The sequence below is a fragment of the Cricetulus griseus genome, chromosome 7 (assembly GCF_003668045.3).
Source record: "Cricetulus griseus strain 17A/GY chromosome 7, alternate assembly CriGri-PICRH-1.0, whole genome shotgun sequence".
Lineage (NCBI taxonomy): Eukaryota > Metazoa > Chordata > Mammalia > Rodentia > Cricetidae > Cricetulus > Cricetulus griseus.
The window spans coordinates 74,815,868-74,843,720 of record NC_048600.1 but is presented as its reverse complement, the minus strand read 5'-3'; the positions used below and the strand labels follow the sequence as shown (position 1 = coordinate 74,843,720).

Genomic DNA, 27,853 nt, shown 5'->3' with positions numbered 1-27,853 from the left:
CCCACAGTGTGACAAATTATCAAATTGTCAAAAGACAAGGGGGTCTTGAGAACAGCAACAGAAGCAACTCCTCACATAAAGGTCCTCCTTAAGAAATCTAGCCCATGTTTCAACATAAAGCAGGTCGATACATTCAAGGTTATAAAAAAAACATTAAATCCGGATCTCTGTGAGTTCAAGGTCAGCCTGGTCTCCAGAGCAAGTGCCAGGATAGGCCCCAAAGCTACACAGAGAAACCCTGTCTCGAAAACAACAACAAAAAAAAAGAAGAAGAAAAAGAAAACATTAAATCAGTATATAGCATAACAGCCCTTCAAAAGTGAAGGAGAGATTATGCCATTCCCAGGTCCATTAGATTTGCCCTGCAAGGAATATAGGAGACAGTCCTAGGGCTCTTCACGCTATTGGATTTGGCACAGTTGGTAGGAAAGAGCAGCACAAATTGGACTTGGTGGATTATTTTTAAAAGGAAAGGAGTGAGGGTAGGACATTTGGAAGGAGCTGGAAGAGAGTGGGTGGCAAATATGATTGAAATACATTGTATGCATGTGTGAATTTCTCAAAAGAATAAAACTGATTACCTTAAAAATGATTAGTACTTCTGGACGATGGTAGCACATGCCTTTAATCCCAGCACTCAGGAGGCAGAGGCAGGCCGATTTCTGTGAGTTCGATGCCAACCTAGTCTACAGAGCGAGTTCTAGGACAGCCAGGGCTACACAGAGAAATCTTGTCTCAAAAAAATTAGTACAATAAATGTTGTAAGACACTTTTTAAAGATTTATTACAGTGTTCTTCTTGCATGTATACCTCCAGGCCAGAAGAGGGCACTAGATCTTATTTGTGAGTCACCATGTGGGTGCTGGGAATTGAACTCAGGATCTCAGGAAGAGCAGCCAATGCTCTGATTCATCTCTCCAGCCCGTAAGAGAAGCAATCATCATCACTTCTCCATCCAGCACCCTACTAGATGAGTATGGAAGGGACTTCCCTAGCTCTTAGCCTAGGCAATGGTGGCTGGCAGCTGATGGCCAGGTCGGGGTATAAAATGGGGACAGTTCTCAGCTGCTTGGAGCCTTCTGCCTTCCAGTACAGTGTAATCACATGGACGGATGGATGCCTGTAGCTTAACAGTCCTAGAGGGGCTACTGTGGCCCACGGCAGTCCTTCCTTCCCACAGAACCCTTCTGAAGGCTCACCTGGGAGGTATGAGAACCAGCAAGTTCACTGACGAGTGCTTCAAGGGCTGTCACATTTCGACCACAGAGCACCAGCTTAGCCCCTGCAGCATGGAAGACTCTGGCGCATTCTAAGGGAAAAGAAAAGAACTCTGACAGCTGAAATTATCCAGTGCCATTTTTACCCCAGGCAGTTCAGTTCAAAGTCACCCTATCCTGCACAATGTCTACGTCTCACATATTTGTAGACTAGTGTGGAGCTGGGAGGTAAGACCCAGTGTAGTGTTCCTGTCCAGAGGTGTGACACATTTATGAAGCAGAGAAAGCCAGGAAGGTGGACAGTCTATGAGTACAATGCTCATGTAACATGGTCTCATGTAACCCTGTGGGTGTAGGGCACTCAAGACAGTCAAAGATGGTGCTGAGAGGAAGTCAGATAGGTGAGTCCTGAATTGTCTACAAAAAAAAAAAAATCGAACCAGATGAGGTCACTACATGAACAGCTAGTGTTCACTAGGTAAAGTGTAGGGCACCTAGGTTCACTAGGTAAAGTGTAGGGCACCTAGATAGGCTGACCTTTAAAACCATTGGCTGGCTATTTTCCCTCTCTGTGGGTTTTTCCCCACACTTACAGTGGGACAATAAACAAGTTCCTGCTTGACTTGACTCCCTGCTGCTTCTAACTGTCTCTGGGATCCTGGGAGGCTGGGGAACCTGCCCTTACCTTACATTTCCTTGGACCCAGCTCAGCCTTCCATAGTTGGGCTAAGACCCTGCACATGGACATCAACTCACTTGTTATTGATGAAGCCCACCAAAGCTAAGCAGAGTTCAAGACCTGTCCCAATAAACTCAATCCACTTCCACAAATGGTGCTAGCTCTCATGTTGCTATGGTCCCTGGAGACTGTGTTCCACCATCAATGCTGCTCCCCAGACTACTAATGCAGCTGGCAGATACACATGCACAGTTCTTTGGAAAATCAAAGCAGAGAGGCTGGGGCCCTCGGAGTCCCAACCCCAAAGGGTAGGTGCCTAGGAAATACTGGAGGCAGGGGACTAGTATCTAAAGCACCTGAGAGACCATGGAAGATGATGCTGGGCCTCAGGCATTGCTGGGCTGGAGAAGAGGTTCAGGCAGCAATATTAAGTAGGGGGAAATGGGAATATCTCTTGCTCCTTGTTTACCTTCCTCCAAGCATGTCCTAGCTAACTCTCAGTGCCCCAACATCTGCATTTCTGGATAGAGTGGAGCCCAGTGCTCTGGAGAATAGATTTGAGCTAGGTCTGTGTACAACTCTAGACTTCCTTTGCGTATAGGTTTTGTGATATCCACCTATGTTACAATCTGTTTCTCCCTTTCCCCTTCTGTGAGATACAAATAATAATACCTAATCCAGAGGGGACTAAGGTTGAATGAGATAAAGTAGGTAATTACTTCACAGGTAAAGCAATATGAAGGTTTTTAGTAACTGTCTTTAATATTTTAGTCATTCTATTGTTTGGAGACAAGATCTCCTGTAGACTAGTCTGGGCTTCAAACTCACCATGTAGCTGAGGATGGCCTTGAACTCATGATCCTCCTGCCTCTACCATCCAAGTGTTGGTACATACACCTCTACATACACCTTGCTTGGCCAATGCATTAATATTTCCAAACTGCCTCTTAAAAGTGTTCTACAAACTAACCAGCTGGCATAAGTATAAATTTGTCCTGCAAACGCTCGTGAATGTATCTTCTCAGGGCACTCGGACCCCTGAGTAACCACAGGTCTCAGAACCAATCTTTTTATGTATATATAATTTTTTAGTTTTTTTTTTTTTTTGTGTGTGTGTGTATAATATTCTATCTTCATGCATGCCTGCATGTCAGTAGAGGGCACCAGATCTCATTACACATAGTTGTGAGCTTCCATGTGGTTGCTGGGAATTGAACACAGGATCTTTGGAAGAGCAGCCAGTGCTCTTAACCTCTGAGCCATCTCTCCAGCCCCTTGGAACCAATCTTAGAGTTTTAGGTGGCCTAGTGTCTTCTTAGGCCCTGTGGCTAAGAAGGATAGAACAAGCCTGCCTTGCAGGGCAATTCAACCACGGAAAGCCATCACCAAAGTGTTGGCAAGGAATGGGGCTGTCACTTGTTTACCTGAGAAGGGGCAGCGTCAAAGGTCTATGCACTGGACACTGTTACAAACAAGCCTTCCAAGAGTCAGGCAAGAGGGCAGAAGAAATTCAGTGTCCTTCACAAAGAAAAGAGGTGCTCTGCCAAGGGACCAGCTCCTGGGACAGAGAGGTAGCTCTGTGCCCTGCAGCTGTTCCTTCAGCCTCCTGAATGGCATTCCCCAGCACATCAACCAGCACCCCTCACGCAGGCCTCTGGAAGGAGGTGCAAGCAGACTGCATGATGGGATGCTGCCATTTCTGAAGGACATCAGTGACTTTGTTCACCCTAACACCCTAGGCTCACCCTAATGAAAGGCTAGCTCCTGTGGCCAGACCTGCTCACCTGGGTTACCACATCATCCTGCAGGTCAGAAGTTTGGGCCCTGCTGGGTTCCTCACCCTGTCTTGTCCTGTCCTGACCAAGACATGAGACATTTTAGGAAGTGGAGAAAGAATGAGGCATCATGCTGGTGTCTAGACAGCTTCCAGAAAAGCATCTCCTAGATTTTATGTGAGCTTTGCTTCCTAAAGATGCCCAAAAAGGAGGAAATTAAAATCGGTGTAGTGAATGACAGAAGTAAGGATAGCCTAAAAGGATTCCACTTTCACTGATATTGGGAGGCAGGAAGGCCACTGCTCCCCAGCAGCAGCCTCTTCACTGAGGCTCCGGCCTTTTCATTGCTTATACACCCTTATTTTCCAACTGGACCATGGACAACAGGCCCTTCAGCACGTCCTGTGATTCCCAGGAAGCCTGCCGATTCCAATCCTGGTATCACAGACTTACCTCTGCCGAGCCCTGAGGTGGCACCTGTAACCACCACCACAGCATTCCTCAGGTAAGTCCTTGAGCGGATCCGCTGTAGCACCCGGAAGAGGCTGAAAATCCCTAGGCAGCCAAACAGCAGGGGCAGGATGGCCGTCTGAGTGACCAAGTCCATGACCCTCTCCTTCAGTATACTCTTCCTGGAAGACCAAACCATATCAATCAGGGACAAAGCAGGAGAACAGGGATTAGTCGAGGCTATGCAACTCCCACTCCAGCCTTTCCAGATGGGAGGAGACTGGGGCGCAACCCAAATGAGTTAAGGACTCGGAGAAATTTTTTTTCACTGCAATCAGCTCCTTTTACCAGGCAAGTCTCAGTGTGGAATGACCCTGTCTTGTCCAAAATAGCCCAGGAGCTAGTCACTTCCCAGATAACAGGAAGATAGTTGGGTAGGGACCTTACTCAGGGAAGGACAGCAGATCTTAGCCTCTGGGACAAGGACCAGAGCCTCGCTAGGCTTATTAACTGGAGACCACTGCACACCCTCTCCTGGGCCCCTCAAGACCACAACCAGCAGTCAACCCCATTCTAAAGCCACAACGTGGAACTGAACCACAGCTACACCAAAGGCCACCAGGGCAAAGCATCAAGAATTACCCAGAGGCTCCAGCAACTTCTAGATACTAAAAGTGGCACAGCAACAGCAGAGCAGAGCCCTAAAGAACCATCTAGCCTGGCGGGTACAATCCTGCTGTCACTTCCTGCTCAGGTGTGATGAACTATCATCTTTGTGCATGGCAGGTGTGAACCACCTTTATGCATGACTCAGGTGCACGTTCATGGGAATGTAGGTGCCAGCAGCAGGAACAGCCTCATGCAGAGCAATCTCAGTCCTCAGAAAGTCACTTCATAGCAAACAGATTCTAAAAGAGACCTGGGAAATGCTTGTTCTTTCCAAATGAAAGAAACTCACTAAGTAGGGCTCAATGAAGCTTAACTTTCGTACCTGCATAAATCATTTAGTTTAATTAAATTAACAAACAGAACAAATTTTTTCACACACACAAAGTTTGCATCCCATGTCTAAACTTGTATATCCTGACTTCCTTCAATGATGGACTACGATATGGAGGTGTAAAGTAAACCCTTTTCCAAGCCAGACAGTGGTAGCCCACGCCTTTAATCCCAACACACAAGAGGTAGAGGCAGGTGGGTCTCTGCGAGTTCAAGGCCAGCCTGATCTACAAAGTGAGGTCCAGGATAGCCAGTAGTATTAGTATTACACAGAGAAACCCTAAATAAAATAAACCCTTTTCCTCCCCAACTTGCTTTGGTCATGCTGTTTCATCACAGCGATGTTAACACTAACTAAGACACGATCAGTTTTAATGTTTAAATGCCCACCAACCTATTCTACACTGCAGTGCACATAACCACACCGATGAGCCCCAGGCTACTTGGGCATTCCTGGCCTTTGAAATAGCTGGATAAAGATGGCCAAGAGAGTATGGGCAATCTCATTGAAAAGTAGAAGGGATTTTTTTCTTGGGTAGTCCAATTAACAAATTAGGAAACAAATTTTCTCTATAAAATACAAGCCTGGGGCTGGGCATTGGTGGCGCACGCCTTTAATCCCAGCACTTGGGAGGCAGAGGCAGGCGGATCTCTGTGAGTTCGAGGCCAGCCTGGTCTCCAGAGCGAGTGCCAGGATGGGCTCCAAAGCTACACAGAGAAACCCTGTCTCAAAAAAACAAAAACAAACAAACAAAATACATGCTTGTTTCCTTTCAAAGTAGTACACAACAGGGCTTTAGTACATTTACAAAACACACACTTAACATCAAAATGCTTATTAGCTTCTAGTTCAGGATGTGGCCAAATCATGGACCAGGAAGGCAAGAGTGACAGTATAAAATGGAGTGGGTCCCAGTATGCAGCAAAAGCAATGGGATCTCTGTGAGTTTGAGGCCAGCCTGGTCTACGGAGTGAGACCCTGTCTCAAAGAAAAACAAAACAAAACCTGCCAGGTGGTGGCAATGCATATTTTTAATCCCATCACTCAGGAGGCAGAGGCAGGCAGATCTCTAGGAGTTTGAGGACAGCCTGGTCTACACAGCTAGTTCCAGGACAGCCAAGGCTATACACAGAAACCCTGCCTCGAAAAACCAAAAGAAAAACAGAAACAAAAAGGGGGTCGAGGGCAGACTTTGCTCATGTTTTCCAGATATCAACTGGTAGGAAAAAGGAATAGTCGGGGCTGGAGAGATGGCTCAGAGGTTAATAATAGAAGGCTCTGGCTGCTCTTCCAGAGGTCCTGAGTTCAATTCCCAGCTACCCATGGGGTCTCACAACCATCTGTAATGAGATCTGGTGCCCTCTTCTGTCCTGCAGGCATACATGTAGACACAACACTGTATACATAATAAATAAATCTTTAAAAAAGGGGGCGGGGGTGATAGAATCTCTCCAGGACTATTTGACCATAGTAACAAACAGGGAGAGACATCAGAAAAAAAGAAGGCTTCCTCCACAGAAGCACAGACCACCCAGAAGGGAGGATGTGTTGTCTATACATGCAGTATGCACACCAGTCACAGCCACTCTTAACTGCCAGTAAGCAAGGCCTGAATTTACACTAATGAGTCAGATAAACTGGCATAAGGAGTGACAGAGCCAAGGGGCTCACAGGCTGAGGCTACCTGCTTGTGCAAGATTAGTGAACTCTAGACCTAGAGTAATGGTGACAAAGGTGTTCCTCAGGCCAGGCAGCCAGATTTATGAGCTCTCACACTTAGCTGTTCTCTTTCTCTTCCACCAAGAGGTATTTTGGCAATGGCTTCTAGAATACCAACTAAGATATAAAAACTATGTCACCTGTGATATTACTCCTTTCAATTACACGTTGAACAAAGTTCACCATTTCAGGGATTAAATCTGTTCCTAAGACTCCTTTATTCACTCAAGCAATGTTTTAAAAACCAAATCATCAGTAAAAACAGGCAACTGTAATCTAAGCAGAAATTACACCCAAAAATTAAACATGCAAATCTGAAAATCACAAGACAGGACCTAAGAACTCTCCAGAGCTTAGAGAGGAATCAGTCCAGGTCTGTAAAAAGGGAAACATGCAATACTGAGCCACATTACAAGCAAACTGGGCCAACGGGCAGACAGGGTTCCAAATGGAAGACGAGAATTTATCTACAGAAATCTGAAAATTCCTATCTATTTTCCAATATTATACCTGCACAGGGGCAGGTATAATAGTGCACACCTGTAATTCTAGCAGGAGGATTAGTACTTCAGTCAGAGAAGAGAAAATGGGGAGGGAGAGACAGGACACCTGCCCATTCTTCAGCCCCAACTCTGGTTAACCATTAGCAATTAGAGCCCACCTGCTCTGCTTCATCATCTGAAGTCAGAGAGTCCACCTGCTCTCCGGTCCAGCTCAAGTCACCTGATACTGAATATACGGAGACTTTGGCCAGAACCCCAAGGCGCCTACTAGGTCAGGGAGTCAGTCAGTAGAATATCTGGCTTCACACACAGGCTCCTCCCCACTCTAGTTGCCTTCCACAGTTCTTTTTTGTTTATAAAATACACCAGGTCAATGGAGCAGGCCACCACAGTCCCTTGATGTTGTTGGGTTTTTTTTCTTTCCTTTTTAGTATTCTTTTGGTTTTGTTTTTTGGTTTTGTGTTTTTGTTGTTGTTGTTTGAGTCAGGGTTTCTCTGTGTAACAGTCCTGGCAGTCCTAGAACTGGATTTGTAAACCAGGCCTGACTCTGCTTCCCCAGTGCTAGGATTAAAGGCGAGCACCACCACCACCACCACTCCAACTTCCCCTCTTAGCATTCTATTATCTTTGTTTTCTCTCTCTATCCTAACATCCTGGCTGCCCTAGTCTCTGTGACTCAACCTCCTGAGAGAAAAGACTGCTCCATTATTTTCCTGCATATCTTTAACCCTTCTTCTTTGTGGTGATATATTATTTATGATTTATTAAAGCTTGTCTGAGGGTTCAGAATGCAATGCTAGCCACAATCCATAGAGGGCAGGCAATAGTGATACACACCTTTAATCCCAGCAGCCGTACTAGCAAGCCATAGAGCCAGGCAGTGGTGGCACACACCTTTAATCCCAGGACTCAGGAGACAGGCAGATAGATTTCTCTGAGTTTAAGGCCAACCTGACCTACAGAAAAGTGAAGAGTAACAGAGCGCATGTCTTTGATCCCAACACTTGGAATCAAACACCTTTAAACCCAGCACTAGGTAGGTGGAGACAGTAGTGATCTGGCTGGGCAGAGAAAGGAATATAAGGCAGGAAGAGACAGGAACTCAGAGCTTTTGCCTCTGAGGATTCGTGAAGATAGCACTGTCTCTGAGGATTCATGGAGACAGGACAGCCCTTTCAGCCTGGGGTAGAGGTAAGAGCTAGTGGCTGGCTGCTTTGCTTCAACTTGAAGCTTAAACCCCGATATCTGACTCTGGGTCTTTTATTATTCGTGTTAAAACTTCTTAGTCCCCTTTTAACCAAAACTCCTGAATCTCCACCCCACATTTTTTCTCTTCTTCTATCATTCCTCCTGTGTATATTTCTTCCTCTACATGACAACCTGTTACCGATCACTGATCTCACTGTGATTTCTTTCTTCTTTTTAATTTTTCCCATTCATAACCATAACAGCTAATACACTAGTATACATAGTGCTGCTGGTGGTGTCTCTTTACTCTCCATAATGCTAAAGAAAAGAATGGCCGGGCGTTGGTGGTGCACGCCTTTAATCCCAGCACTCGGGAGGCAGAGTCAGAGGCAGGCGGATCTCTGAGTTCGAGGCCAGCCTGGTTTCCAGAGCGAGTGCCAGGATAGGCTCCAAAGCTACACAGAGAAACCCTGTCTTGAAAAATCAAAAAAAAAAAAAAAAAAAGAAAGAAAGAAAGAAAGGAAGAAAGAAAGAGAAAGAACTGTTTTAGAAAGAAAAAGGACTGTTTTATAGGCAACTGGCATATGGGTTCATGATGGTTTTATGCTGGACCATGACTGAGGAGAGAGCCTGATGCCTTGCACAGTATAAAAGAATCACCTCACCCTCCACAACAGACTTTCCTGAACCAAGCAAACACCCCCACTAAAGTAGAAAGGCAAGTTGAACTAAAGAACTGCACTTAAGGAGTGGAACCAGCCCGAGAGACAAGGACAGAGACGAGAGAGAGAGAGAGAGAGAGAGAGAGAGAGAGAGAGAGAGAGAGAGAGAGAGAGAGAGAGAGATTAGCCTGAGTCTCAGAAGAGACTTTGGACTTTTAAACAGTGTTGAGACAATGAAAGACTATGAGGTCTTTTTAAGTTGGACTAAGTGCCTTTTGTGTTATGATGTGGCTACAAGCCTATGGGTCAGGGAGTAAAGTGTAGTTTTAATGACCCTTATAGGTTCATATATTTGAATGTTTGGTCCCCAGTTGGTGGAACTGTTGGGGAAGGATTAGGGGGAGTGGCCTTATTGAAGGAGATGTGTCACTGGAGGTGGGCTTTGAGGTTTCAAAAGCCAAAGGTATTCTCAGTTAGCTCTCTCTGCTTCCTGTGTGTGGATCAGGATGTCAGTCCTCAGCTCCAGTACCACGCCTACCTGCTGCCATGCTCCCTACCATTATCATGGTGTCATGGACTAGCCCTCTGAAACTGTAAGCCCCTCCCCAAGCTCTTTCTTCTACAAGTTGTTCATAGTAGCTTAGCACAGCAATAGAAAAGTAACCAAGACACCACCCTGATATATCCAGCAAAACTTTTATCATAAATGAAGGGAAAGAAAAGGAATTTATGACCACCAAGACAACCTTACAGAAGATACTGGAAGGAAAATATCAGAAGAGAAAGACAATTATATCCAAGAGACTACTGAGAAGAAATTAAAAAGGCTAAGACAGCTATTTAACAGACGAGAACTAAGAAAACATCAAAAGACAGCAAAATGACAGGACTCAATATACACCTTTCAAGAATAACTGAATGTTGCCGGGTGTTGGTGGCACATGCCTTTAATCCCAGCACTCGGGAGGCAGAGGCAGGCAGATCTCTGTGAGTTCGAGATCAGCCTGATCTACAAGAGCTAGTTCCAGGACAGCATCCAAAGCCACGGAGAAACCCTGCCTCTAAAAACCCAAAAGCAAAACAGAGAACACCTTCAGGCCAGAAGGACCTTGCTGGAACAAGCTACAGTGTGTTGTATTTGGGGCTGTCAGCCTGAGAGTACCACAGCTGAAGGAATGCAGACTGGCATCAGTAACAACAAAATAGGAAGCAAGGCTAGAGGGTTCTTCATGCCAGTCCTGGAAAGAGCAAGCACACTGAAGCATCTTTGCTCTCCATTAAGCAGTAAGCACATACCTCCAGCAACCCTGCATACAAGATTCAAAGAGGGTTCAGCACCAACCCCTGCAATTCGGCCACGGGGAGGCAGCTATCAAGCAGTGATCACAAGGCAGTGCCACAAGGAGGCAGAACACCACAAGAGAAAGAGTCATATGGAGGCTGACCATTTATTACAGTTCAAAGTCTCAGCTGTTTAGTCCAGGGCAGACTGCCTACCTGCACACTTTGACATAGACAAGAACTGGAATTCCAATGTTGTTGAGTGGCATTTCTGTGGGAGACCGAAAAATTCTGTTATGGAATATTTTGGGGTCCAGTCACTAGCTCCTGTAAACATGGAGCACCGAAAAGCTCCGGCCCACTATTATATTGTTAATGCCAGTAAGGCTACTATTGTTTACCATGGCCTCAGGGTAATATGCCTCTTATTTGCATCTCTGTGAGCCTAAGCATCTGAATAGGCCATCACCTGGGAGGAGGTGTGTGAGGACAGAAGATTAGGAGTGAGGGGTCAATGTCCAGAGGAGAGAGAACAGAGAGATGGTTCCCTTGTGGTGTTGGCAGGATGGTTAAGAAACAACAAAAAAGATGGCTAATAAAGAAATGACTCTAGTTCTACAACATGGAACTGAGAGCTCTCTGAAGATGACAAGATGCCTGTGTTTGGTTTTTATCGCCGCTGGGTTGCTAGGAATTTCCAGGTCCTCATGGACTAAGGCTGAGACACGCTGGGTCACGACAAAATGGCGCCCAACGTGGGGCCTGAGAACGGGCGGGGGGGGGGGGGGGGGGGGGGGGGAGCCATGGACACCACGAAGAAACGGACAAGGCAGAGGCTTGGACAATTCGAAGAGATAGTCGTTGCAGGCAAACCGGTTGGAGAAGAAGCACGCACAGAAAAAAGGAAGAAAGAAGTGGCCAAATGTGGTGAGTGAACAGCGTTAAGTCAGGAATAAAACTGTATATAATTGTAGAAATAGGAAACATAATATATAATATAAAATAGAAAGACGTCAGCCAGCAGCTGACGAAAAAAGGTAAAGTGGGTTATTTAACCCTTAAAGTATTGGAAGATAGGCAAATGAGAAAATGTCAGCCAGCAGCTGGCAAAAATAGGTAAAGCGGGTTATTTAACCCTTAAAGTAAGAGAAAATGCACACAGTAGGTATGAGACTGAAATGTCAGTCAGATGATAAAGTAGTAAAATGTAATGTGTTAAACTCCGGAATGAAAAATGCAGGTAATTGTAAATATAAAACAGGAATATTAGCCAGATGGTAAAGAGAAATAAGTTAGCCTTGAAAGTAAAAATGTATATAATTAGAGAAATCTGACAGGTAATTGTTAGTCAGATGATTATATATTTACTTGGATATAATTTAATAGCTAAATTAATTAATTTAATTAATTTAATAGGAGAGCTAAAACAAAGTGAAAGCAAGTACAGGAGATTTTAGAGTTTAAAAGTTTTAAAAGGATCCTTCCCGCTTGCAAAAGCCACCGCCATGATGCAGCATTTCGAGTTGCGCAGGGGCTTGGGAAGACATAGGTGTGGCCTCACATACTCAAAGGCCCTCGGGAGATATCTAGGAATGTAATGGAGAACAAAAACCTCCGTGCCTACTAAGGGGCAGCTGGATGGTAAAGAATATACAGGACCAAAGATTGGGATCAGCAGAGGGAGAGAGTTAAATAAGTACCAAGATGGAGGGAGCCTTCACCTCCTTCTTTCATTTTAAACTGGGAATACAGAAAGACAAATACTCACTGGTAAAATTCAGCAAGAGCTAAGAGAATTGGAAATTTTAGCGAAATTACTTACAGGAGATAAGAAATTTACAGGTTTCCTGGATCAGAGAGAGGCTCAGGGGAACATAGCAGGATGCATGTGCCAATACCATTCAAACAGCTCAAGGAACTGAAAATGGCTTATGTCCAGTATGGACCAGCAGCAATTTTTACCCAGAGGCTGATAGAGAATATTGCTGTAGAAACCTCACCCCTAGGAAATTGAAAGCGGGTAACCAAGGCCTGCCGGTCAGGAGGAGGATATTTATTATAGAGAGCAGGCAGGGACCTAGGGAGTTAGTTCAGAATTGACTTCTAGGCCTGTATGGACATTATACAAAAAAAGTTAGAGACACAGGTGTTGGAACTTTGATTGTGAAACAGCTAGCTTATGAGAAGGCTGATACTGCATGCCAGACCACGCTAAGGCCTCACAGGAATCGGACTGACATGGCGAGTTCATTAAGAATTTTTCAGATGTGGAGCTAGCTTACACTCAGGGATTAGCGATGATGGCTGCCTTACAAAACTTCAGTTAAAAATAAGTTATTTCTACATAGAAAGCAAGGCATAGGGAGGAAGAAATGCACAGAGCCTTCTAGAGGTTGCTTTGGACATGTTCAGGAAGAGCACCAGGTCAGACAGAGTCCCAACAAAAGAGAAAATAGGGGATCAGGCTTGTGCCCAAAATACAGCTGCAGATTTTTCAGCGGCCCAGAGGGCATAGTTGAGCTAAGGCCAAGGTCAGCCATGGCAACGGCCACAGTCTGCCAGCCCACAGCCAACAGCTTGGTGCCACCTTGTGCTGGCGTCTGCGGCAGGCTAGACAAAATGGCTGATGAAGTGACAGACAGACTGCCTCCTCGGGGTAACTTACAGCCTTAGGAGATGCCGCCATGGCTGATGGCTAGTCAATGTATATAAATGCTATTGATACAGCCAGACAGAAACTGTTTTTGAGACTTCAAGAGAAGAAAGGGCAACATATTTAAGCTTAGATTTGTTCAAATTTTGGATGCTCATATTTCAAGGATTGACTATAGCTACTATGTTAGGAAAATTTTCAATTAGGGATTTTTCTTTTCAACAAGCTCATCATAACCTAGGCAAAAGGAAAAATATGAGACATATACAAGTTATGGATAAACGGTGTGGCCACACCTAAATGCATGATATGATTGTGAATTTATAAATGCGGATGAACGGAAATGCCTAAATTGCCTTAGATATGATTAGAGAGATATTTACATTGCCTTGGATATAGTTTTAAAAATATCAAAATGACTTTAATATGGTCATAAAGAGCATCCAGTCAGTCGCTCAATGTCTTAACAGGAAAAAATTATGATTTGAGCCCTAGGAGATAGTCAATTAAAAAGTTAGCAAAAGCCTATAGCGTTAGCTTAGAGACATGAGGAATCTATGGATGATTCTATAAAATTTGGCAGATGAGAGGATACAGGTCTTACTAAATTTTTATGGTTCAAAAAGAAAAATCTAGAAAATAAAAGTTGATACATGATTTTAAAATGAGTTTATAAAAAGCCTCAGGGGAGAGCCATCCTGTTAGATTCACAGCATAAATATGTCTTTACAAATACAAATTAAGCCTGGTCAGCTAAGATACAAATAAAGTCTTATCAGCTTATCAGCTTCAAAGGTTAGGTTAGATTAGAAAAGGCTACTTTAAAACTTTAAATAAATCTTAAAAATTATTTGGGACATATATTGTATTCTAAAGAAATTAAGGCTTAATAGATAACAATTGGAAAAGATAGTTTAAAATCTTTAAATGAGTTTTTTTAGAAATTGTTATAAAATATTCATTGGTTAAGTACCTTTTTTGGGACATCTAATGATGATTTAAATCCTTTAAGTAAGATTCTATAAAGAGATAATGATCCAGATGTACCCAGGCAGCTAACTAAAAAGATAGACAAGTTTTATAATTAGAGGAGGCGATTCAGCATCATCAGATATATTGACTATGCAAAACCATGGGAAGCTTAAGTACTCCCCACAAAGCATAGTCCGACTTCTGTTTTATGGCAGAAGGAACCATTACTATGGTTGCACCTATCCGTCTCACCAGCCTAAATATTAAACCTTATTTTAAAGCATTAGCCTACATGGTACAGAAATGCCTTTTAGATTCTAAGAAATATTTTAAGAGAAAACCAAGTATGATACATGTCCCCTACGCTAAGCAACAGTTTAATTGGTTATTTCAGAACAATGAGTTATGGGCGATTGCCTTTGCTCAGTTTTCAGGAAGAATTGACAATCAGCTTCTAGATCATGGACTGTTAAAATTTACACTAATACATCCTTTTGTATTTCCAAAATTGTAAAAAACAGTCCTGTAAAAATATGCTATGTTAGTTTTTACCAATGATTCTATTGGGAGAATCACTTACATAGGTTATTAATAGAAAGGAATAGATAGAGCAGACAGCTCTGGCTTCAGCTCAAAAAATCAAACTACAAACTGTTATAATGGTCTTTCAGATCCTGGTAAATAATTCATTTAATTTATATACTGACAGTCACTATGTCTTTAAAGCTCTTAAGGTAATAGAGACAGTTCCATACATAGGATCCAATATTAGATTGATTTGAGCAAATTCAAAATGTTACTCATCTAAGAGAATTACCATGTTTATGGGTCACACTGGGAACCTATTAAATAGGCCTTTCCCTGATTACTAGCCAAATGGAATAAATTAACTGATTAACAAAATCAGTTGATTTAGCTTAAATAGAAAAAGCTTGACAATCTTGTAACTTTCCTCATCTAAATAGCAAAAGTCTAAAAAAGAAATTTGGCTTAACCAGAGAGACTACTGGTCAAATCATCAAACAATGTGGAATATGTCCACAATATGGCTATGGCTAATTTAAGGGTGAATCCTCAAGGCCTGTTCCCCAACCATTTATGGCGAATGGATGTGACTCACATCACGGAGTTTGACAAGTTAAAAATGTACATGTAGCAATTGACACATATTTAGGTTTCTTAATGGCCACTCCACAAACAGGAAAAGCCACCAGACATGTTATAAGTCACTGTTTAAGATGTTTTGCTTACATAGGAGTGCCAAAGATTATAAAAACAGATAATGGGTCTGGATATACTAACAAAGCTTTCCAGCAATTTTGTGCTTAATGGAAAGTTGATCAAAAAACATGTATTCCTTATATATCCCCAAGGACAAGGAATAAGAGAGCGGGCTCATAGTGCCCTAAGATAAAAAGGGGGGAGCTGTGCCCCCAGTCTCCACATGGTGCGTTAAAGAATACACTGTTTACCTTAAACTTTTTAAATATGGATGCCAATGAGCAATCTAATGCAGACAGATTCTGGCATGAAGGAACTCGAGCAAATTTTGGTCAGGTCAAATGGAGAGATGAATAGAGGGGACCAGACCCTGCAATTATTTGGGGGTCGAGGGCATGTCTGTGTTTTCTCAAAGGTGGAGAACGAGGTGTTCCGGCAGCTGGAGCCATTGATGAGATGCATGGAGCAGAGAGGAATTGGACCTATGCCCACAGGAGACCATCTGAAACAGCTGGAGTGAAACACTGGATCTATATTTCCTGAACCTTGAGGACACCTGACCTACAGCCGGAGGAAGAAGGGAGACACACCCAGTTCCAGTTTCGAGATGCTTTCCAGAGTTCCAGCTTCCCTACAGACGGACTACATTCACCTCTCTGAATCCGAGAGTGCTCATCCAGGAGCAGACTAAGAACTTGATAAAAAACAGCTTGCTTTCTTGCCACAAACAGACACACAAAATTGTTTTGCCAGTTTTCCCATTGGGAAAAAGGACCCATTTAGGACAGTCGGATACTGGCATAAACCAGAATGACAGAAGCTCCTTCACAATGCTTAAACAAGACATGGACAAAAGACTTTTTAGTTAACTTTCAAAGACTGATATTACAAACTGATGTTAGAACTTCGGGAGTTTGAGCAAGAAATAGAAAGGTTCAACGGGCATTGAGTCCCAGGCAGGGAATAAAAAAAAAGTTTAAAATCGTAAAATTGTTCACACTCCACAGATTGTGAGAATATCTTATTGTCTTTTGATTGTATTGTAACTCACCCTAATGTATGTTCATGATGGAATTGTTAATGTTTGTAATCTTGCTATATATGTTATACAAATGTTATTAGAAACTAGAAGTCAAAGTTCATTGTAACAAAAATGTAACTTGTAATTTACAAGCCTTAGGATAGAAGTATGTTTTAGGGAGCAAACTTTAATAAGGTCTGTATCAGAGGCACTAGAGGCATTGCCACACAGATTTTAAAAGGCCATTTTAACCTTTACATGTCTTCATTCTGCAGGAGGTTTACAGCCATAAGAGCTGAGATGATATTCTGGAGTTTTCTTGCTGATTCAGAAACGCTTAGAGCTGGACCATCACCCATCCCCCACTAACCTTATTTGTTTTACAGAGGCTGTTTCCAGCCAGAGACGGATACAGTTTTCCTTGCCTTCAGGGAATCCTAAGACAGAACACACATGACGGAATGCGTGATTCCATGACGGGCACCCCTGGTAGGTTGAAGGGAGCCTCCTAAAACAGGTGCAGTCATCTGTCCTGATGCAGAAGGACAGGTTTCTTTTTATTAATTTAAGAGAGAGAACATTTCCCTCCAAATTACAATGCTCCCTCCAAACAAAACATTCCCCAGGAAGGAACAGGAGACTCAGGAATATTAGGAAGAAAACATCACATTTAGAACAGAAACTTGGATGACTCTCGAAGGCCCTTACCCAGCAGTATAAAAACAAATAAACAATTGCTGAGAGTGGCTGGTCAGAGTCTCCAAACTGTGGAAAGAAAGACATTCCTAGTGTCCAGCTGCCTGTAGGTTGGTTCCTCAGAGAGCTCTGGGCTACAGTTTCAGAAGTCATCACCCACGTGAGGGTGGGCCTAAAGAAGCCATGTGTAAAACCACTGGCAAAGACACAGACTGCCAGGACTGCTCAGAGTCACAACAACTAAAGCATCTGACCCAGAACCACTGCTGCTTTGTGACTCCGGGAGGCTAGTTACCTTTAAAAGAATGACACAAGCCAGGCAGCGATGGCGCACACCTTTGATCCCAGCACTCAGGAGGCAGAGGTAGGAGAATCTCTGTGAGTTCTAGGACAGCCAGGACTATTACACAGAGAAACTCTATCTCAAAAACAAAACAAAACAAAACAAAAATTCAAAAGCAACAAGACAGACATTTTAATGAGTTAGGTCAGGGATCCAGATAGGAACTGAGAAACAAAGCAACTAAAGATATCTGATGGATCTCTGTCCCAGTTGGAGCTGCTGCAGTAGACATTAATTGAGTACTCATGAAGAACTACTGCGTGCTGCCTGCTGTCAGAATGAAACACACTGTCCTCATAGAAATGTCCCAACAGGGGGCTGGAGAGATGGCTCAGAGGTTAAGAGCACTGGCTGCTCTTCCAGATCAATTCCCAGCAACCACATGGTGGCTCGCAACCATCTGTTATGAGATCTGGTGCCCTCTTCTGGTGTGCAGATATACATGGAAGCAGAATGTTGTATACATAATAAATAAATAAAATCTTTAAAAAAAAAGAAAAAAAGAAAAAAAAAAAGAAATGTCCCAACAGTGGGAAAGACGAACAAGGACAAATAAATGTATTATTTACACATTTAACACACTGTGCATCTATAGGAAAAAGTAAAGCTGACAGAGGAATAGGAAGAGATATTTGCTTAAAAGCCTAAACAAAGTGGCTATAATTACAGAGTTCCTGAAATGAAGCTGAGGCCTTAAAGGCTGGTCGACTGTTAGAACTTCAGTGATGTGGAGAGGCTGGAATGTTACAAGTCCAGAGCCCAAATTACCTTGGGCCATCTTTAGGCCCCCTCAGTAGTCATTTATGCACATGAGATAAATGCTTTGGAATGTACAAACTCCTAGCTCACCAAGCAAAAGACCACGAATGCGTCAGATAGCATATGTGGCTTGGAATTGAGATTTCCCCACTTTTATATAACCCAACTACCAGATATTTCCACCAATGTATTTGCAAAGAAATTATGGTTTCCTTTGTTGTTACTGTAAAACCTCATGCAACTATTACCACATTGCATCATACTTGGCTCCAGAATAAACTATCTCTATTCCCATTGTTTCCTGCATTGACAGCTGATAAAGATCAGATTCCATACTTTTTTCAGTTACATTCTGTCCATTTGAAACATTAGGCTATTTATATTTCTTTCCTTCTTTCAATTAACTAAGGATGAGAAACCAGAGCCATATCAAGAATTAACACAAGGGGCTGGAGAGATGGCTCAGCGGTTAAGAGCACTAGCTGCTCTTCCAGAGGTCCTAAGTTCTATTCCCAGCAACCACATGGTGACTCACAACCATCTATAATGGGATCTGATGCCCTCTTCTGGCATGCAGTTAAGAGCATTCATATATGGAAGATAAGTAAGTAAATCTTAAGAAAAAAAAAAAAAAAAGAATTAACACAACTATGAGGATGAGAAACCAGAACCATATTGAGAATTAACACAACTATGAACGAAAGCCTGAGGTGGGAAGGAGACATGGGAAGAGGAATTTCTCAGAAATCTGGTAGCTTCATAATGAGACTGTCAAACAAGGAGGAAAAAGAAAGGAACTAAGCTATTTTCTTCTAGATAAGAACATGTGTTTTTAACACATGCTAACTTTTGTTTTCACTGCTCCTACCAAATCTCTAGTCAACCTGTTAACTTGGGGAAAAAAAAAAAAAAACTTGAGCAAAGATCCTTTCCAATATAGCAAGTCAGTTTTCAGTCTGTCCTCTATAATAAAGAAATTCCTACCTACCCTATTGATCAACATACTAGAATTAAAAATAAACGAACCTAAACAAACACTAAATGTTGGAAAAGAGAAACTAACCAAGCCAGGAGGGGTTTCCCAGCTTATGAAATAAACTCAGGAGGCAGAGGCTGGTAGATCTCTGTGAGTTCGAGGCCAGCCTGGTGTACAGAGGGAGATGCAGGACAGCCAGGACTGTTACCTGTCCTGAAAGTTACATGAGTAATCAACTGCTGGGTGGAGGCCCAAGAGCAAAGGATTGCTGATGGAGAGGAGACTGCTCAGTGGTGTAACTGCCTGCAAGTTGAACAGAAGCCAATAGTGTATCTCCCATTCTGAGATGGGCATTTCAGTGACGAAACTGCCTTTGAATTGTTCATGTTCCTGTAAGTTATATCTCGACCAGGCTCCTATAAATCACTCTGACAGGCTCGCCAGTTTTTTAGGCCTGACTTGGATGGAATCATTCTCTTAGTCTGTCATTGCTTTCTCTATGGAATGAACAGGCATTTTTGTATCTCCACAAAAAGTATCTCTACTGGGGTCTGGTCCCCAGTCCAGGCCTTGCGATCTCCTGACTCGAGTAACTGGAACTTCAGGCATCCCCAAGTGCCTGGCACTGGGTGTGAGGAGGAATCTGGCCTCCATACTAAGCCAGTGCACTGAGATTCACACTTGGAACAATCTTTCAATACAGTTTCATTTACATTGACCAACTCATAGCCCATCCTCTTCCCTGAGGGCACAGCTTTACCACTTGGGTCCCAGGGCACCATGGTTTTTTACTTCAAAGTCCAGCACTCCCTGGACTTTTAGCCATGTGTCTAAAAGCCTGCCTCCCTCACTAACTTGCTATAGCTTAGCTCCTATGACTTGTCAAACATGGCAACACCCCTGGCTTTACTCTGTTTCAATAAAGACCATGAATTTCTATCTTCAACAACCTCTATGGTGGGTGCCCCAGTTAATTTCCCTCTCTTCTAAAAAAAGTAGATCTTGATGGCTAATTCAAACTGTATCACTAAGGGATCCTCTTTCCACCTGCTACTTCTCTAGAGTTTTCCTCCACCCCTACAGAGTTAAAAGATAGAAAAGCCCTTACAGGCAATTCCACCAAAAGTAGCATGGACATGGACATTTGAGGCACACAGATACCCACCTGGAATCTCTAGGTTAAACTTCTAGGAGGGCTTGCTGTTCCAAGGACCTGCTACTTGTGCTAGTGTTCATCATGGAGAATGGGGCCAAGGGCTTCCAGGCTGTGGTGTCTGGGAAGCTCTGAGGACAGAGGGCCAAGTCCATGAAGCTTGTGGATATCCACAGTAGAGACCCACCCTGTTAATTACTATATTGACACTGCCTGCACCATGTGTTGCTCAGACTTGGGAGTGCTGGACTTTGAAGTAAAAAACCATGGTGCCCTGGGACCCAAGTGGTAAGATCAGCCATAAGAAACCTCTGCCCAGGGCTGAAGAGATGGCTCAGAGGTTAAGAACACCGACTGCTTTTCCAGAGGTCATGAGTTCAATTCCCAGCAACCACATGGTGGCTCACTACCATCTGTTATGAGATCTGGTGCCCTCTTCTGGTGTGCAGATAAACATGGAAGCAGAATGTTGTATACACAATAAATAAATAAAATCTTAAAAAAAAAAAAAAAGAAAGAAAGAAAAAAGAAAAAGAAAGAAACCTCTGCCTGACCAGCCTGGAACCTAAAGATGAGATCCTGCCCATCCCACCACCACCCCTCCCCCATCTCAGGACAAAGGAATGGGAAGCCAGAGCCACTTGCCATGTCTCAACCGGTGCCTACAGGCTCTTGGCAGCTTCATCTAGAGGCTGGATGTTGCCCTGTAAAGACACTTAATAAGATAGTGCACAAAGACAAAAATAACAAAATTTGATACCAGCCTGACAGTGTGTGCAAGGTGGAAGGGAACGTGTACCCACCCTCAAACCACTGTACTGAAGGCTTATGAACTGAAGAGTTTTATGTGTATCATGTGTTGAGTACCAACTACGTGTAAGTCAGCCTCTAGCTAAGTAAGCCCTTGCAAGCGAAGTCTCATTTACGCTTCACTACTGCCGTATTCCTAAAGTTTTAACTGAAGAAACGGTCGCTGAATGTTTAAGACATCTGCCCAAAGTTGCACCCACTAAGCCGCAGAGCTAGGGCTGAAAGAGTGTCTAATCTAAGAAAGCCATTCCCGTGGATGTTCCAGGGTCAGTATCTTGCCCGCCATTCCGGAAAATCTAGATCTTCTTTGCTAGTGCTAACCATGCCGGGGATGTGGTGTCACGGGCCCGGGCGCTCCAGCCCTCGGTCACGCATCCGCAGACGCCGCAGTAGCTGTGCGCACGCGACCTAGAGCGTTCCAGGCGCAGGTGCCCTTCGCGGACCCCGACACACACACACACGCACACGCAGCGACCCCCGCAGGTGCCCTTTTTGCGGACCCCGACACACACACACACACAAACACACACGCACACGCAGCGACCCCCGCAGGTGCCCTTTTTGCGGACCCCGACACACACACACAACACACACACACACCACACACACACACACACACACACACACACACACACAGCAGACGCAGCGACCCCCGCGATGAGCACGCCGGGCCAGCATTCCAGTCCGGGCGCCAGTGCCCTTTTTGCGGACCCGACACACACACACACACACACACACACACACACACACACACTGCCCTTTTTGCGGACCCGACACACACACACACACACACACACCACACACACACACACACACACACACACACACACACACACACACACACACACACACACACACACACACACACACACACACACACACACACACACACACACACACACACACACACACACACACACACACACACACACACACACACACACACACACACACACACACACACACACACACACACACACACACACACACACACACACACGCAGACGCAGCGACCCCCGCGATGAGCACGCCGGGCCAGCATTCCAGTCCGGGCGCCAGAACCCAGCTTTCTACAAAGTGGAGAGCCGCGAGGGACCGGAAGCCATCGGGACCCACGGCCTCCTCGCACCGTGCTCTGCCTCGTCCAGACTAGGAGTCACTGGAACCGGATGCACCACGCGCCTCAGCTTTAGACAGGGCACTGCCCTCCTCATTTCCCCCTCACCGACAGGCTCCGACATCCCAAGCCTTTACCTAGTGGACGGAGAGACCATGGTCAATCAACTTCATCCTCCCGCCTCGGAATTGACGTAAAGCAGCCGGCTCTGCCCAATCACAACTCTTGAGGGACACATGCGCTTTGGAGATGCGCCGCCCGCCAGGCGTAGGGTTTAACCTTTGAGGTCTGAGTGAAATCATCCTTTTAAGTCCTTTCCCTTAAATCTTCCGGGGAGAAACTCTGAGTAGTGACTTGGGTTCCATTGATTTTTCAGAAAAACTTAATTTACACTGGATGTCATGGCTGGTTCCTGTTATCCCAACACTTCGGAGGTGGAGAGAGGAATTCAGGGTCACCTTCGGGCTAGGCTACAGGATACTTTCTCAAAAGGCAAAAATAAATGCTACAGCTGTCAAGAATTATAAAGAACGATGTGAGCCGCACGCCTTTAATCCCAGCACTCGGGAGGCAGAGGCAGGCGGATCTCTGTGAGTTCGAGGCCAGCCTAATTTTCAGAGTGAGTGCCAGGATAAGCTCCAAAGCTACACAGAGAAACCCTGTCTCGAAAAACCAAAAAAAAAAAAAAAAGAACGATGTGATGTTGGTACAAAGATGAAGGGGGGCCGTTATAAGTTTTTTAAAAAGACCTACACATAAGTAGTCACTTTTTCTCTCAACTAATAGCAACAATTAGCACAAATAGAAACCTACTATTCTATCAATAGTGCTAGGTCTATCAACTGGGGGACTGGGAGTGAAACTTTTTTTTTTTTTTTTTTTGGTTTTTCAAGATAGGGTTTCTCTGTGTAGACCTGGCTGTCCAGGGAACTCGCTCTCTAGACCAGGCTGGTCCCCAAGTCGCAGAGATCCACCTGCCTCTGCCCGGCAAGTACTGGGATTAAAAACATGGGCCACCACACCACAGCCCGGCTTGATTTTTTTCTTTTGGTTGGGAACTTTCTTTTTAGACAGGGTCTTATTACATACCTAGTTCAGGCTGTGGTTATCCTCCTTGATCCTCCTGCCTCAACCTCTTAATTGCAGAGGTCACAAGGTGTACAGCATCACACCTAGCAAGAATAATGACTTTGACTCTTTTACCTCATGCAAAAAAATTCTAGACAAAACACTGACCTAAATGTAAAAAGTACAACTCTTTGAAAACAAACAAACAAAAAGTACAACTCTAATACCAAACTAACCTGGGCATTAAAAGGAAAAATAGTTCCTGATAGAACACAAATACCAACTCTAAAAGAAAAGGCTGACAAAAATTAACACATCAAGAGTATGAAAAGGCAGGCAAATCTCTGTGAGTTTGAGACTAGTCTGGTCTACATAGCAAGTTTCAGGACAGCCAGGGCAGCACAGAGACCCTGTCTCAAAATATAATAATAATAACAATAATAATAATAATACACACTTGGGGCTGGAGAGATGGCTTAGTAGTTAAGAGCAGTGGCTGCTCTTCGGAAGACCAGAGTACAATTCCCTGCACCCATATGATGCTCATAACTGAACATCTGGAACTAGTTTCAGATGTCCCAACACCTTCACACAGATATACATGTAGGCAAATGAGTACACATGAAATAGAGATAAATATAAAAAATAATGATACACAAGAGAGTGGAAATGCAATAAGATTTGTAAAATATTTACCAGGAAATAAATTTTATTTAGAAAGATACAAAGTTTGCAAATAAATTTATTTTATTTTCATTGTTGTATATTCATTACAGAAGAGATATGGTTACATAAAGATATTTTCATATAAGTTTATAATGTGTTGTGGGTCCAAAGCTCTGAATCAACCCAAGCAGAGACAAGAGGTTTTTGCAAGGCAAGATTTAATACAGGGCAGCACAAAAAACTGATCAAGAAGGGCCACAAAACAGACTTGGGAGCTGTACTATGACCCCCCCAATACCAGCTGAAGCAAGTGTTTAAGAATAAAAAAATCACAAACATCAGTGCCAAGCTACAATTACAATATTTCACCAATCAGAATTCAAAAATTAGAGGCTTTCCTTGAGTGTTCCATCATGTTTCTAGAGAACTAAAGATGTATAAGAGGCTATTTCTATTAAAGAAGATTTGGTCAGTTATTGGGAAGTCCCTAGCTCCCCCGGGGCTTGGGAACTTGAAATTGTTTTCCCCTACAGGTACAATTGAGTCTGAAGTAAAAATGGCAGTATTTAGAGCAAAATGCTTTTGCCTGTTCGAAACAAAAGAACTTTGAGTATATTCCCCTCCATTCTTTCTACCCTCCTCTTTCTTATCTCCCCATCACAATGCAATTAACTGTGTATATTTTTTTTCCAAAGCTATCATTCCTAATTAGTCAATTATGTTTAAATTAAAATCCTTGTAAGTATCCACACAATTTGGAAATATAGTGGAAATACTTTTTTTTTTTTGGTTTTTCCAGAAAGGGTTTCTCTGTGGCTTTGGAGGCTGTCCTGGAACTAGCTCTTGTAGAGCAGGCTGGCCTCGAAAGTGCTGGGATTAAAGGCATGTGCCACCACTGCCCGGCTTGGAAATACTTCTTTTGTCATTGTTTTATTACTTCTATTTTGAGAGACAGGATCATCCAGTGCAAAGAGGGAAGTTTATGACACTAAATGCTCAAAAGAGAACCTTGTTGTGGGATAATCTTTTTGTATGCTATGAAGATGTGTCTCTGCCAAGGCACCTTCTGATTTGTTTAATAAAAAGCAGACAACCAATAGCTAGGTGGGAGAGAATAGCTGGGACTTCCAGGAGGATATAGGAACTCTGAAAAGAAAAGGGGTGAGATTTGCCAGCCAGACACTAAGGAAGTGGGACTCATGATACTGAGGAAAGGGAATGAGCCACTTGGCAAAATGTAGATTAATATAAATGGGTTAATTCAAATTTTAAGAGTTAGTTGGGAACAAGCTTAAACTAAGGCCAAGCTTTCATAATTAATAAGTCTATGTGGTGGTCCAAAGAAAGATCAACTACAAAGTCTCAAAGCCAATGAGCTTAGACATTACATGAATCAAAAGAAAGCAGAAAGAAATAAAGATAAAAATCAATGAAATTCTCCAGGTGTGATAGTTGACACTGGTAGTCTCCAGGCTGGTTGGAAGGCTAATGATGAAGGATTGCTGTGAATCTGAAGCCAATCTAAGCTAAAGAGTGAGTAAAGGGTTCAGACCCTCACCCAACCCCATGCTTTGACAGCCATAACAGACTGCAGAAAAGACTCAGAGAAATGTAGGCCCCTGATTCAGCAGCATGTGCTGAGGCCCCTTTGCCCTGATCACTAGGAAGCAACCGACAGATTCCCTCCTTATGTTAAAGAACCAATCAGAAGTTAACAGGCGGGCTCTGGAAGTGCTTTACTGAAAATAGTGGAATGTAGGATGTAGCAACTGCCCTGGGAGGGCCTCTGGGTATAGCAACCTTTCTACAGCTGCAGTTGACCAATCAACTCTGGACAGGTTCCCCTAGCCCAGAGGTGCACCAATCCTGAGACTGTTGCTATGCAACTAGCAGACCCCCAGACACTTCCCTTGCTCTACCCCATATGCCCTGCTCCACTGCTGCTTGGGGTCCCTCCTGCTCCACCCTCTGTGTTGGATGGATAGATGACTGAAGTTAACTCCAGTTAACTCGTAAATTAAAAAGACACTTTGCTTTTGCATCACATCTTGTCTCTTGGTGATTTGGGGGGTCAAGAATAAACAGCCCAGGGCTGGAGAGATTGCTTAGGGGTTAAGAGTACTGGCTGCTCTTCCAGAAGTCCTGAGTTCAATTCCCAGCAACCACATGGTGGCTCACAACCATCCATTATGAGATCTGGTGCCCTCTTCTGGTGTGCAGATATACATGGAAGCAGAATGTTGTATACATAATAAATAAATAAAATCTTTAAAAAAAAAGAAAAAGAAAAAGAAAGAAACCTCTGCCTGACCAGCCCAAGTCTGTTATTTAGATAAGACATCTGCTACAAGACCAAAACATCCTGCAGTAGCCAAGCCTTAGACTTTTAGGTCTTTTTCACTTACTGAGGACAGTTTTGAACTCTCTGACCTTGAGGCAAGATGAAACAGAGCCATCTTTATGGGCCCTGACAGTTCCCTGCTACTGCTAACCCACCTTCGTTCCTTTCTTTTTATACATTTTATTTTAATTACCTGCATGTTGATGTGACTGTGTATATATATATATATATATATATATATATATATATATATATAGTACCATCAGAGTTCAGAAAAGGCTATTGGATCCCCAATGGTGGGAGTTACAGTTGCTTGATGTAAGTGCTGGGAACTGAACTCAGGTCTTTAGCAAAAACAGTATGTGCTCTTAATCACTGAGTCACCTATCCATCAGCACCAGCACCCTGGACTACCAAGAGCTGCTGGTAAAAATAGCTTTACCAGAGGCCACTAAGAATGTACAACAGTTGACAATTAATAATTCAGGTGTTGACACACCAGATTGTAAAAAAAAGTCTTTCCACCAAATCCACCCGAGCCCTGCCGCCACGTGGTTGCTTTCTGCCAGGCTGCCTGAGTTCTGCCCACCATCACATTAAGGTCCCAAATAACATACAAAGACTTATAGTAGGTACAAATGCTGCTTGGCCAATGACTCGGATTTCTCATCTGTTAGCTCAGTCTTAATTATCATAAATCTATATATTTTATAAGGCTTATCTTATTGGACGCCAGCAACAATCGTCCTGTCTTTTTTATAAGACTTATCTTATTGGACACCAGCAACAAGCGTCCTGTCTTCCTGGACTCACATGATGACTCTACACTTTCTCCTACCTTTCCCAGAATCCTCCTAACTTGCTGCCTCATTGGCCAAACAGTACTTTATTTATCATCCAATAAGACAAACACATACACAGAAGCACTTCCCCCATCACCAGATGAATAACTCTCTGATGGAGAAAACCTTATCAAGCAAGGCTTATGGGGCCACAGACTCTGAAAACTAGTTGCTTCTATTGCAATTTTTCCTCATATCATGTGTATGTATGTATGTATGTATGTATGTATGTATGTATGTATTCCATCTACTGGGCACACTTATAGTCATGGATAGTCGGGAAGATGATTTCTACTTAAACTGTACAATTTTAATGAATATAAATAATACTAGGGTAATTTTCATAGCTCAGACTGACAGAAAAATTACAAAGACAGCTTTTTACACTATTGGCTGATTTTAGACCTCAAAACAAATCCAAAATAGACTAGTTGCCCCTGCAAAATATGCACAAGGGCAAGCTCCCGGGTGTCTTGTTTGCTGAACTAAAGTCAGGCTGATAACATTGAGACATAGCTCCCTGGAGCAATTGACTTTCTGCATGTACTCCTAACCTCACTGTTTTGATTCAAGGCTCAAGGTTCACTCTCTGTTTATTGCTTAGGTCCTGAATTTTAGTGTCACTCTCCATGATGTCTCTCAGGCTATGTGTAGATAGACCATGCCTCCTGCCTGCATTGTCAAGCGTTGCCGTGGTTACTCATTTCCAGCCAGTCAATGTGATATTCTAAACCTGAGAGA

The 27,853-nt window shown here is 43.4% G+C and overlaps 1 protein-coding gene across 3 annotated transcripts in view; it reads right to left on the bottom strand.

Moving 5' to 3' along the window:
* Window positions 1–22,468, bottom strand: part of Dhrs7b (dehydrogenase/reductase 7B) — a 30,671-nt gene extending 8,203 nt beyond the window's left edge. The window contains exons 1-4 of one of the 3 annotated variants that reach the window (XM_027427269.2): window positions 22,333–22,409; window positions 20,914–20,972; window positions 4,125–4,303; window positions 1,200–1,309 (exon numbers count right to left, since the gene is read on the bottom strand). In XM_027427269.2, coding sequence (XP_027283070.1) covers window positions 1,200–1,309; window positions 4,125–4,278 — 264 coding nt within the window. In that variant the 5' untranslated portion in view covers window positions 4,279–4,303; window positions 20,914–20,972; window positions 22,333–22,409. Of the gene's footprint in view, window positions 1–1,199; window positions 1,310–4,124; window positions 4,304–20,280; window positions 20,400–20,913; window positions 20,973–22,332 lie in introns of those variants that run through there. The other 2 variants (XM_027427268.2, XM_027427270.2) reach the window with 2 other exon arrangements.
* Between the last annotated feature and the right edge of the window lie 5,385 nt (window positions 22,469–27,853).